Here is a 12,673-nt window from a genome sequence, read left to right on the forward strand (position 1 = left end):
TAAGCTTTAAGACATATTCTTGTTATATTCGTTCCTATAGTTTATTTAAATGTAATACATAGTGATAATAATCAATATAATATTATTACTTGAACTGAAAGCAATGGTAAATACAATACAGTGTGCCATATGGAAAAGATTTTTCTGCTCTTTAAGATGCTGATGATGACACATTACAAATGTACGAATTCGTCTGTTAATTTCATGAAGAAATTAAGATTTTCCTCCATGCTTCTAATATACAAATGGTTTCATGGATTTGTAGTTGCTGGTGTTCACTTTAAAATCAATATTAAGATTTACAATGGATCGTACAGGATAAGTTTTATTCCATATGGACAAAACCATTGGATTAGAAGGTGGTTTCTGTGATGATTTCTTGATCAAATTAGTAAGGTTGGCGAAGTATCTTTCATTGGAATGCTCTGGATATTTATGAAAGCAGCCAGCTTTACAACCACCAAGCTGAAAGTGAAACATTTAAAAATTAATGCTGTAGCATACACTCAATTATACAGGTTGTTTCTGCACAACACCAGCAAATGTTCATAGGGTGTAGAGAATATCAGGGTAAACAACTTTCCTTTGTAACATCTTGCTCATGAAGTTCTTGTTTTGTAGCTATGAGCCCTTGATAAAAAAAGCATGTTCTATCCTGTATGAATACAGCAATAATTCATGGTTGCCACTGTAATTTACTTTTCTGTTGGAGAACATACTAAAAGTAATAATATCCTACAGCATCATGCCAGCAAAGTAAAATTGCTGAGTATAACCCTTCTTCACAAATCATGCACGTAGCATGTATCACCATCTATATATCACGTTGCATTCCCTATTTTCAGCTTTTGCATTTGCTAAGTTTCATGCATTTTGTGTAGAAGTATTCACACTCCATAGGCTGGTCACGGCTTATTTCGTCTGTCTGAAACACAGTGTACACAGAAAGTTGTATTTTTCAACAGAAATAATAAATAACATAACTCTGTGCTGCATGGCTGTACAGTTATGAGCTAAGGTTCTGTCCCAGGGCTGGTTCCTGACGACACAATTGAGGGCGTTAAAACCTGAGACACAATTGAGGGCATTAAAACCTTAGCCGTACCGGATTTCACCCTCTGTAGTCGAGGGTAGGACCCGTTGACCAACAGACGACGAGTCAGAGGTAGAGCAGTTATATTAAAGAAACACAAGTAAATGGCTAACTGACTGAGCTTTTATTGTGCTAATAGTAGTTGACTAAAGGGAGAAGTTAGGGGCAAAAGGAATAGCACCATAAAGGGGAAGGTACTTATTTCGATCCTGGATGCTGGAGTGGTCGGCTGGGTCCCGCTGGCTGGCCTTGGGCTCCATGGCTTCTGGGTGACCCTGTAGTCAATTTTCTGCATCTGGCACTGTCACGCCCTTGCGACACGATCTCGATCCTTGGCGTTCTAGTTGGCTTCTCCTGAGGCAGTTGTTAACCCCATTTATAGTGTTCTCGGGAGTTGGGAAATGCTTAGGATAGGTTTTCCGGGCATGGCCGGTAACAGTACACTTTTGGGATAAAAATGCAGTTTTTGAGGGTTAAAAAAAATAAATAATAAATAAATAAAGTGCGCCCCTGTGCTTAGCACCATGCCATGAAGGCATATAGGGGGTGATGTGATCAGCATCATGCCCCTGACTGCCTTTAACCCCCAGGTACCCATGTTATTCGATGCTGGGTGGGTGCCGGGACCGCTTCCGTTAGAAAAGTTCCCAGATTTGAACCGCTTTCGAGGGTTTATATTGGTGATCCTCAGTTAAGAGTGTAGCATGGCAACAGTGTTGCTTGGTTCCATTGTGCATTGAACATCTGCTTTAGTACACACCAAAACATACGTTAGTGAGACACTGTTACTCTTTATTGTGAGAGGGAAAATTCCATGATCAATCAGCGAAACACTAATTTTAAAAGCGATGAAGGGGAACTAGTAAATTATCAGAACGATTTGCATACTCAGAATATTACTAACTTATTCCAAAGGAATAAAACCGTCCATTGCCACATCACAGCTTCAACATTTGAAGTTTAAGCTTCAAATATTGGCTGATACATATAAGCCTATATACATACAACAATGGGTATAAGCGAGCACTGTGCAAGGGCCAAGAAGTGCACGAATTTCACTGTAGAAATGCCCATTGTAATGCCAATCAGGTATTTCCTTTCATTTTTTTTTTTTTTTTTTACTAGTCACCAGTGATTTGAACTAAGCATACTAGTGCTATGTTCTGAAGTCAACTACAATTCATACCAAAGAGAAGCCAATCTGTTCCATGATTTTCACAGCTACTGGCATGAGGAACCTTTGCGATTGGAAATACAGAAATATGTTTTTGGTGACAAAAAATAGAAATATGCATGAATCTCTTAATAGAAAATAAAATTCTTGAATTTTCTTGAAGGTGCAAAGGCATTAAACAAGTCAACAGAGCTCCACATTTGAAAGCAACAGGGAAAACATTATCTATTTTGAATGAAAGTTGTGATGGGAAAGAGGCATTGAATTTCTCTGTCTAAGTATTATGTGAAGTGGATATGTGGTTACTTAGCCCAACTGAGTCGTAGTTAGTATACAAGTAATTTGAAAAAGATTTTTAAAAAAATGCTAATTGTAACAGCAAAACAAGATTGTTGCGAATATTTTTGATGTTGTAGCTGACACCACCAAAACACACTAGTCAACCAAAACACACTAGTTAAGGTCATGCCACCTACCTACAGTGTTGCCAATAAGCAACAATTTCAACTTTCAATAATAAGTCTTAAAAAATCTCAAGAAAATAGCACTTAAAATACAGAACATTACGAGATAATTTTTAAATTGAAATATTACCTTGGTCATTCAGAAAAATAAATAAAACATGTTTCCATGAAATTCATAAGGAAAATTATTATTTTCTACTTCAAACTGTAAAAAATGATAGAAGCAGTGGCAGAAGAGGGTTGAAAAAAATAATGGAACATTCTTAAGGTTCATAGATGGCTACAGTAGATATTTTGCACACAAAATGTATACAGTAGAACCCCGATTTTACGTTTCCCGCAATATACATTCAATCTTGATGGTCCCAACACAGCAATTTGTCATAAAATTTTCCTCGATTTTACATCTTCCCACATTTTAAGTTTTTTCAGCTTGGTCCCCTGAAAAACTGAAAATCGATTGATTGATTTGGTGTTTTAAGTCCACTTTATGCACAGTAAGGTTAATCGGGACTGGACCTACAGTTTAAAGTGGGATCCAAACCACTCTGTGCCTCCCATGGAAAATCGAGGTTCCACTGTAAGCATTTTAATTAAGAAAGTAAAATGTTCAGAGAATTGCAAAAAATTTCCAGTTATGTAATGTAAAATATTGTAGCTGGCTAACTTGCACTCTATTTGATCACGTAAGAAATTTCAGGGAGAAAGTTTGTAATAAAACATTGAAATTAATTTTAAAAACACATACATCTTTTGCGTGACATGTCAGCTATATTTTATGTTTTATTTGAACAAATTTTGCTGCACATTGATCTTGCGCTCATCTGCGCGATGCCTGTCACTTGTGCCAGGCTTCATTTACTTACTGGGGGAACAAAATATTTCCCATAACTCCACAAAATACAGCGTGTCCGAGACGAAACACCCTAATTTGAAACACTTATACTGAACATAACAAACAACCAAGACCATTTTGTTAGGTGGTACATGGTAGCTTAGCTGTGGAAATTTTAAATAGGTAATGAATAGTAAGGATTCGTTTATTTTGTATCGTTCCAGGTGGTGAAAAGTGAAACATTTCTTGATATGTTAAACAATTTTGTGTTCCCTCAGATAACACATCAACACCAAAACCTGCTTTTCCAGCAGAATGGAGCACCTCCACACTGGTATTTGACAGTCTGGAACATATTGAATGAGGAGTTCCCACAAAGATGGATTGGGAGAGGTGGTTCAATTACCTGGCCACCCCGGTCACCTGACATTAGTCCCCTGGATTTCTTCCTGTGGGGGTATGTTATGGACAAGGTATACTCTATCAAAGTGACAACTGTGGAACAGCTTCGTGAGAGGATTAGGGCTGCTACTGAGACAGTTACGCCACAGATGCTACAGGCTACCTGGTGTGAAATCAAGTATCGATTAGACATCCTCCACACCACTCGTGGGGCACATGTAGAAATGGTGTGATTGCACAAACAAAACTTCACAACTCTGCGTATCCATTGTTGTATCAATCTTCTTTATGCATTGAATACATGTCGTATTACAGACAGTTCAAATTAGGGTGTTTCGTCTCGAACACCCTGTATTATATTTGTACCTCGTCCACAGTAAGAATCATTACTATTTCTCACTCTGTAACAGCGGCGGTGCCATGATTAATCATCTAGGGGTGCTGAGGAGATACTGAATGAAATTTAGAGGATACAATGTTGAAAATGAAGACAACATGAAACATACATCAAATACCAATCAACTTTTAGTAGGCTTCTATGAAAAATATGCCCATGAAGTGAAGGCTACTATAGTAACTGGCTTAATTTTTTGTATTTCTGTTACTTAGCATAGCTTTTCTGCCACTTTTGACCAATTGCAACAATGAGGATGAATGATGATTAGATGACATTGATGAAGGGACACTCAAACAGAACACAAGGCCAGGACTCTAACCACTGAACTTCAGTGGCAAGATCGAAAGTCGACCATCATCGGACTATGCCACTGAACCAGCACTTCATTTTTGCAAGTTTTTATCACAACCAAGAAGCACATGTTTTGAAATTATAACATACAAAGTTACAATCATAATGAACTAAGTGATGCTTTTAACAACAATGCTCAAAAAAGAAAAAAAATCTCGCACTAAAAGCTAGGTAATTATTGAAAGCGACAAACAGGCCAGCTGAATAAGCAAAAGAGGAAACAATTCTTAACAACAACAATGATGAAAAAGATACAGCAGCCACATATCTATGTACAGATCACCACTACTACATTAAAGTACATGTAGCTTTCTGGCTTCTTCGTTATGGGCAAGATTCTTGAAAAACTTGTAAACATTTGAAAACGTTAGTTTGCCTTCTAATGTCCATTCGGCAGGCATGTACGATACTTTTCTTCCACCGGCTAATATACCACAAGTAAGATGCTGCTCCTCAATATCACTAATAATAAATAGAAAACCAAATAACCCTTACACAAAACACTAGTGAAAACGAAATCAGCCATATAGTGCAAGGCGTGAAGTGTCGACTGAGCAGCTTTGAAAAAATGTGGCAAGCCTGGAGGGGCAGGGGTGTGGAGGAAGCAGGGGGAAACTCCAAAAGCACATAACCTTGACTGGACTATTTAGAACCGATAGTAATTATAGATATGGGATGGAATGCCCTTCTCTAATAATGTGCCACAACACCTTCACAGAATTGTGTGATGGGTGCAATTTTACATTGGCATAGGGGTGGAGAACATTTTAAATCCAGTTCTGTCATTGGATCTCATACGAAGTTGACAAAATTAAATGAAACAGAGCATTAACATCAAAATAAACTGTTAGGCAAAATTGCATGTTACTTTCATTCTGGGAAATAATTAGGTAAAAAATTCCTTATGTGTCGACAAATACCATTAAGAATTTGTTACCTTCTTTCCTGGAGAAGATGGAATAAATGGGCGGCTTAACTTCTTCTCATCTTTTTTAATCTTGTAGTATGTTGGACCAGGATTAGCTTGAAAATAAGGGTTCTTGTTAAAGTATGGCTCAGGGTGTATATTGTTATGAAATGGGCCATGGTGAATTTCTCTCTTGAACTTTTCATAAACCACTTTCCGAACTGTTAGGAAGTCTGTATAAGGATTGGTTCTGTATATTGAAAAAAAAGAAAAAATGATCATTCTTACATTAAGAAGGCTCTAAAGCATAATACTTGGACTGAGGTGATATTCAGTGGTATCACTAACAGAAAAGTATCGATCTGAATTGAATCACTGATATTTTTCAAGGCTACATTCATCCAAGAGGGTCTGCAAAATGCAGGCTGACATTTTTCTAGAGTGCAAATATTGTGGGAGATACGTAAAATGCACATTAAAAAAATTGCATCAATACTATGTGGTAAAAGTAGGTTTTACAATTATAAATATTTTACCAATCTGACATCCCATAACAAATACACTGGTATCAGTTTAATATGATATCAGCTCAGCCCAACAATATACTGTACCATATCTAACAATGGCATTTATCTAAACCTGTCAATTACTTTTAAAGTATGCAACAGTTAACTGCAGTGCTTTTTTTTCTAGCAGTATGCAATGCTATATAATACCAGCACCTTTTCCTCATAGTGACAAAAAAAAAACTATTAATTTTCGTGTTAACAAAAGGAATATATGGGCATCAACATCACTTGTATCACCATAGCCAACTGATTATGAAGAATGCTGGAACCTTTTTCCCAGAAAAAAAGTACCGGTTAACTGCATATATTTTCATGTTTGTATTTTTTATTTGTATTCCTCCAGTAACAGTAATAATGAGAAAATACAGCAACAAGCAATTGGAGTTTTACAGTTTTTAACTCTATCTGGTGAAAAACTGAGATTATACACTGCACGGGTAAAAACTATTTTATTGACTGTAGAATTAATTTACATTGCTAGCTGTAATTTTCAAACCAGAATAAACATGATCCCTAATTTAGGTATGTATGAATTCAAGAGGTAACATATATTACAAAAAAAATTACAAACTTTTTTCAATATTACAGGGACTGACTTAAACAAGGTGAAATGCACTAATGAAAGATTGTTTCAATACAATGCACAATTCTCACCACTATTTCTAATACAGTATTGCAAGCAACATATGATGAAGGCGAAGTTGTGTCTTGATCTGCATCGCTAGTAGTACTGAGTTTGTATAATTATAAAATTTATTATTTGTTATACGTACATCGGGTGAGACTGTAACTTCGTTAACAGTCTACTAATAGTCTAACAAGAAACAAAATAGACAAACTTCAGCACAGGCCTATGGGGTGATTTTGTTCTTTTATTACATTACTCTTGTTTGAAATTGGAAAACCTATAAAAGATCACAAGATCACCCATTCTCATTTAAAATTTCAAGCACATGAAAGTGGCAAGTTGCACCTGTCATGTCTGGTGTGCTTTCATGCAGTGATGCTGAAATTTTATGCATTTTGATTTAGATTCTGATATTAAATGCTTGTCTGTGTATTCACATAGGTCTAGTAGCACTAATTAAAAACAATATTTTTCCTTGTAGTGACCAAATGTTTTTAGTACTCAACGTTTCACATGTGTCTTTTTTAAGGGTTATACAGTGTCTAGCAACATATATCTACCACATTCAAAGGTTGGTATTCCCCAAGGACCTGCAGTAGGGAAGAAACCCAGCATGCTAGGTAAGAGCACAAGGGATGCCATTTCTGTAGCAATGGAGTGTTGGACCCCTGAACACCCTGCTTTTGTGGTAGAGGCATATTTTAAAAGTAATGTATGGTACATTATATGGTAGCTGAACAGCACACACTGACTACCTGCGATTTCTTTCTCTGATGGTACCTCAAGACACGAGTTTTTGAACAAGTGTTCCTCACTTAGAGACCCTCAAGAGAAGAATCAGGAAGTAAAGCAGAAAGACGTTATAAAGAAAAGTTCTTGCTTTAATGACATATTGTACGTTGTGAAAGTTTGAGTGGTGACACAAAGTACGTGTTGCTTAAACTAAATATTTCATGTGTCAGGACGAGATACCTCGCCTTAAGGGTCCCACATGCACAGCACTTTACATTCCACTTTAAACTGTAGATCCAATCCTGATTAGCCTATCTAAGCATGAAGTGAATCTAGAATAAGTTTCGATAACTTCTCAGTGGTAACCGAAAGAAAAATAAGCACAAACAGGAACGAGAAAGACCTCACCACACGGGACGAGAGATGAGGTTGTGACAATTCTCGACTCGTTGCATCGCGATATCGTTCCTACGTGAATTTAGATGTTTCATAGACATTAAAACAGGGATCAATTTGTGTTTTTATTAAATGGGAGAGGACTTATTTTTACCTATATATTAGGTGTACTTAGAATTGGGCATTAATTGCTTAAAATCTAATTTTGATATCGAATGTAACACAAACGCAATTTAAAGTTAAACTCTAAAGTCAAACTGTAAGAAAATTACATTAGTCAGATGAATGCATGAGATAAATGTGGCTCACTGCAGGTTCTATGGTTTACCAATTGGCTTGTCAAGGGAACCGTGATACTTAGACTTAGTCTAATTTCTTGCAAATTTTTCTGCATGAAAGCAATGCACTGAGGGTTAGAAAAGAAAAGTAGGTATACAACTTCTAAGTGATATCTCTAATCAGTTAAGGTCAGGTTTGTGGCATTGAACCTGCTTTCACATTCCACTGTAGATACTGGTAGATTTTGGTTTGGATTCACAAGATCTTTGAGTGAGATGGGATTGTTTGATTTGGTTTATTTTACTTCGCATCTGCTACTTTTGGCTAATCGCGAAGATGAGGAGGAATGATAATAAGATGAAGGGACACTCACAAATAACACCCATCCCATGCCGTGATTCGTACTGTGCTATGCTAGCCACTCTGCCAAGGAGGCCGGCAAGGTGAGCATAGGTATTGGATTTCCTTTGTAGATGCGAAAACCTTTAACTGTGACACGCACATGCTTTTGATTACAATAAAATTCACATTTTCACGTAAACGAGGAATTAGCATGTCACCCTAAAACACACGCATATATCTACATTTAATACCACTACATACAAAAAGAAACCTTGGCTGGCTCTTCATATTGTCCACCAAAGATTGAAAAGTTTAAAAACTTTCGAGCGTGTGGTTGTCTTTGCTTGCTCTGAGATCTGAAGGATTTCGGTTTTCTACATGAAATGAATGATACTGTAGTACTTTCAGTGCTTGAGAGCATCATTAGGTACAGCTAATTATATGACAAATAAATGCATTGTCAAATGCTTTACAAATATTACAAAGTTAGACCTCTTACGAGTTGACTGGGAACCATCTAAACTCATTTTTTTGTTTTATAATACAACATGCTCTAGATGCCTGAGAAAATACCGACTTCTAAAAAGCATGGGATGTGGTACACATCAGCCAAAAATTGTTTAAAGATATTTTTATATGTAGCTATGGGACTTAAAAATTACAATGAACTGAAGTGGAACTCTCTAAGTTTGAATTCATATTTTGGATGTGTGCGACTTACTCACTACCATATATAAGCATAAAATCAAAATTTCTTATTTACTTACGTACAGTGAGTATATACTTGTCAAAGACAACGTTTCAGTGGCAACTGCCCCCTTCTTCAGGTCAAAAAATCTGCTTTACGGAAATCCACAAAGCTTCGTCATTTAGAAAGGATATAGGTTTTTACGTGGACAGGTTGAATGATTCCCACATTTTAAAATCCCTTAAAACTCATATAAAAACTGTGGAAACCCGTGTTACTATCCGATCACAATTCACATGTTGACTGGAACTGGTATGTACTCAAATGCGCGAGGTCGAGAGTGAGTCAATTTTCCTCCTTCCCCTAACTTCCCCTACCATTACTTCATTCCAAAGGAGAAGTCGCATATGATGCTTGCCTCCCGCTCAATGTCTGGGTTAACCTTGAATCCGATTTCCTTATATTCACGCTTTTCCCAATTTTTCAACATTCCTAGCCATATTTCATCAATATTCCCATCTTCTCTAATCAGCTTGATCTCTCTATTTTTACATATAAATGAATGTATTGGAAGAGGAACATGAGATACTCGCACGAGAAGTTATACGTGAGGAAGACAAATTATTAAGTAGGAATGTTTATGAGGCCTCATTTATATGTAACACACCACTACCACCAAGAAACCTGCTGCCACCAACCCACCTGCATTCATAACCCAATATCATCCTCACCTCAACAAAATCAGGCACACACTACACTCTCTTCTCCCCATTCTCCACAGTGATCCTGAAACCAAAAACATATTTCCAGACAAGCCCAGAGTGGTTTTCAAACACCAACCCCCCCAACCCTCCAAAACAACACTCCTTCACCACACAACCAACACCCCCCCCCCCTGCCCACAAATGCAACCTGGTGACAAAACAGTATTTTTTCGTTCTACGCACCGCTCCTACATCGATGGGGACCTGGCAACTCTGCAGGGCCCCAACTTCCGGTTCAGTCTCACACCGATGATGCTACTAAGTTAGCGAAAATTTTGAATTTTTCCACTGTCCGGTGAGTGTTTCCTTTCTCCTTCTTTGATTTTTATTTAGCCGTTTTGGCCCTCCTTGCTTTTATCCATTTTTTCCCACTTTGGTATGAATCCTTTCGTGTATAACTCCCTTCAACTGAACCGCCTGCAATCTCTTATCGTTTCCTACACCAAAGCTACGTCCCATGCACACTTCCTGCACTCCTGTTTGATATTAGGCCTAACACCCAAAAGCCTCACACCCAAACTGCCGTTTTCCACCATGCCCCAAGCATAAAACCCACGATTTTCCCACTAGCGAGAAATTTCGCTATTGAACTGACCCACGCCATGTACCGATCCCAGGTAAATCGCGCCCGGCAACTGTCCATTTGTATTCAATCCCTTACCAAAATCCTGTTGCTGACCCCAGGTAACCACCATCACAAAATAGACTCCTTCTGGTACACTGCCCATTCCATCGCCAGTGACCTTAACACTAAACACCTCCAAAAACTCTCCAATCTCTGCCGTCAAGCTTTTCAGACTGGCTGCACTCTCCCCCTTCCATTTCTGCCCAATTTCAGTCCCAAAACAACATGCCCACTATTACCCGACCCCCCCCTTTTTACCATATCCCACCCCTCCCACACCACCACAGACCTCCCCTGAAAACCAAATCTGCACCTCCACACATTGCACCTTGGGAAACAACCAGTCCACAGACAAACCCACCCCCACCAGATCTACGACCACCAATGACCCTAACCCACTCCAGAACAACCAGACTGTACTCAATTTATCCAGCCATAAACTTAACACTGATGAAATAGCTGTTTTATCCAAAGGCCTTACCTTCTCCGCCACAACCAATTACGCCTGCTTTTTGACATACACACCTTTGCTCGCAACCTCCGATGGCAACATTTCTGGGCCAAAAATCCCTCACTCCAAACTACTACAAATGAAACCCACCCAAGCCTCCTTCAATGTAGCCCCCCTCCTCCCAAGACCCTCCCCACCAACCACCCCTTGGATAGGTACATTACTGCCATCACTTTCACCACCTCCGACAGCTTTCTTAATTGACCTCCAGAACCAACCTAACCTCAACCCCTCCCAACAGATAGCTCTCTGATCTCCGCAAGAACCATAACATCAAAATCCTCCAAGGGGTCCACCACGGTGGTCTTGAACTCTCAAGATTACCTGGTGAAAGCCACCCGCCAGCTGGCTGACCCCTCCACCTACAAACCCACCACAGTTGACCTATCGTCCGAACACCTCAAAAAAAATCCAGGACTTCATCCACACCCGAAAGCAAGCCTGACAGCTCCTACCACAGCCATGTTAATTCCTGAGAATCCCCGCACCCCCACCTTCTATCTATTGCCCAAAATCCACAAACCTGGCAACCCTGGTAGACCCATTGTGTCCAGCTACAACTCACCCACAGAAAGAATCTCAGCCTTTGTTGACTACCATCTCCAGCCTCTTGTGAAAGCTCTGCCCTCCTACCTCTGTGACACCAACCACTTCCTTCAGAAAATCAGCAGCCTTCCACCATTGCTCCCAAACACCATCCTTGCCACCATCGACGTCACTTCCCTCTACACCAACATACCCCATGCCCATGGCCTCCGCTCCATAGAATTCTACCTCAATAGCAGACCTAAACCTCACAACACCAGCACTAACTTCCTGACCCACTTAGCCCACCTTGTCCTCACATGTAACAATTTCACCTTCGAAAACCAACATTTCCTACAGATCCGAGGTACAGCCATGGGCACCAGAATGCCCCCATCCTATGCAAACCTCTTCATGGGCAAACTTGAGCAAGAGTTCTTGGATACCCAACCCCTTCTCTGGCTCCACTTCATCGACGACATCTTCATCGTCTGAACACATGGAGAACCTTCCTTATCAGCTTTCCTGGACCAACTTAATCACTTCCGTTCCATAAAATTCACCTGGACGCACTTCCCCAACCAGATCACATTTCTGGATGTGGACGTGCCCATCGAGGGAGGGCACCTGACTACCTCCATCCACATAAAACCCACCAACCACATGCAATACCTACACTTCTCCAGCTCCCACCCGATCCACACCAAAAAAGCAATTCCATTCTCTCTGGCCCTCAGGGGACAGCACCTGAACACTTCACCCACCTCCCGCCAGAATTATAACCTCCGCCTACACCAAGGCCTGGTCAACCGTGGATATCCCTCCGTCCTGGTCACGAAACAAATATTGCGAGCTGTCACACACACCACTATCACCAAGAAACCTGCTGCCACCAACCCACCTGCATTCATCACCCAATATCATCCTCACCAACCAAACCAAAAACATATTTCCTGCAAGCCCAGTGGTTTTCAACCCCCCCCCACCCCCC

At 39.5% G+C, this 12,673-nt stretch overlaps 1 protein-coding gene across 4 annotated transcripts in view; it reads right to left on the bottom strand.

Moving 5' to 3' along the window:
* LOC145994826 (cilia-and flagella-associated protein 96-like) overlaps positions 1 to 12,673 on the bottom strand; it is a 21,205-nt gene continuing 8,532 nt past the window's right edge. For 3 of the 4 annotated variants that reach the window (XM_083131153.1, XM_083131152.1, XM_083131154.1), the window contains exons 6-7: positions 5,654 to 5,873; positions 1 to 465 (exon numbers count right to left, since the gene is read on the bottom strand). In XM_083131153.1, the coding sequence (XP_082987279.1) occupies positions 235 to 465; positions 5,654 to 5,873 (451 nt within the window). In that variant the 3' untranslated portion in view covers positions 1 to 234. The remainder of the gene's footprint in view (positions 466 to 5,653; positions 5,874 to 12,673) is intronic. The other variant, XM_083131155.1, reaches the window with a different exon arrangement.

This window comes from Lepisma saccharinum, chromosome 11 (genome assembly GCF_977018435.1).
Source record: "Lepisma saccharinum chromosome 11, izLepSacc3.1, whole genome shotgun sequence".
Lineage (NCBI taxonomy): Eukaryota > Metazoa > Arthropoda > Insecta > Zygentoma > Lepismatidae > Lepisma > Lepisma saccharinum.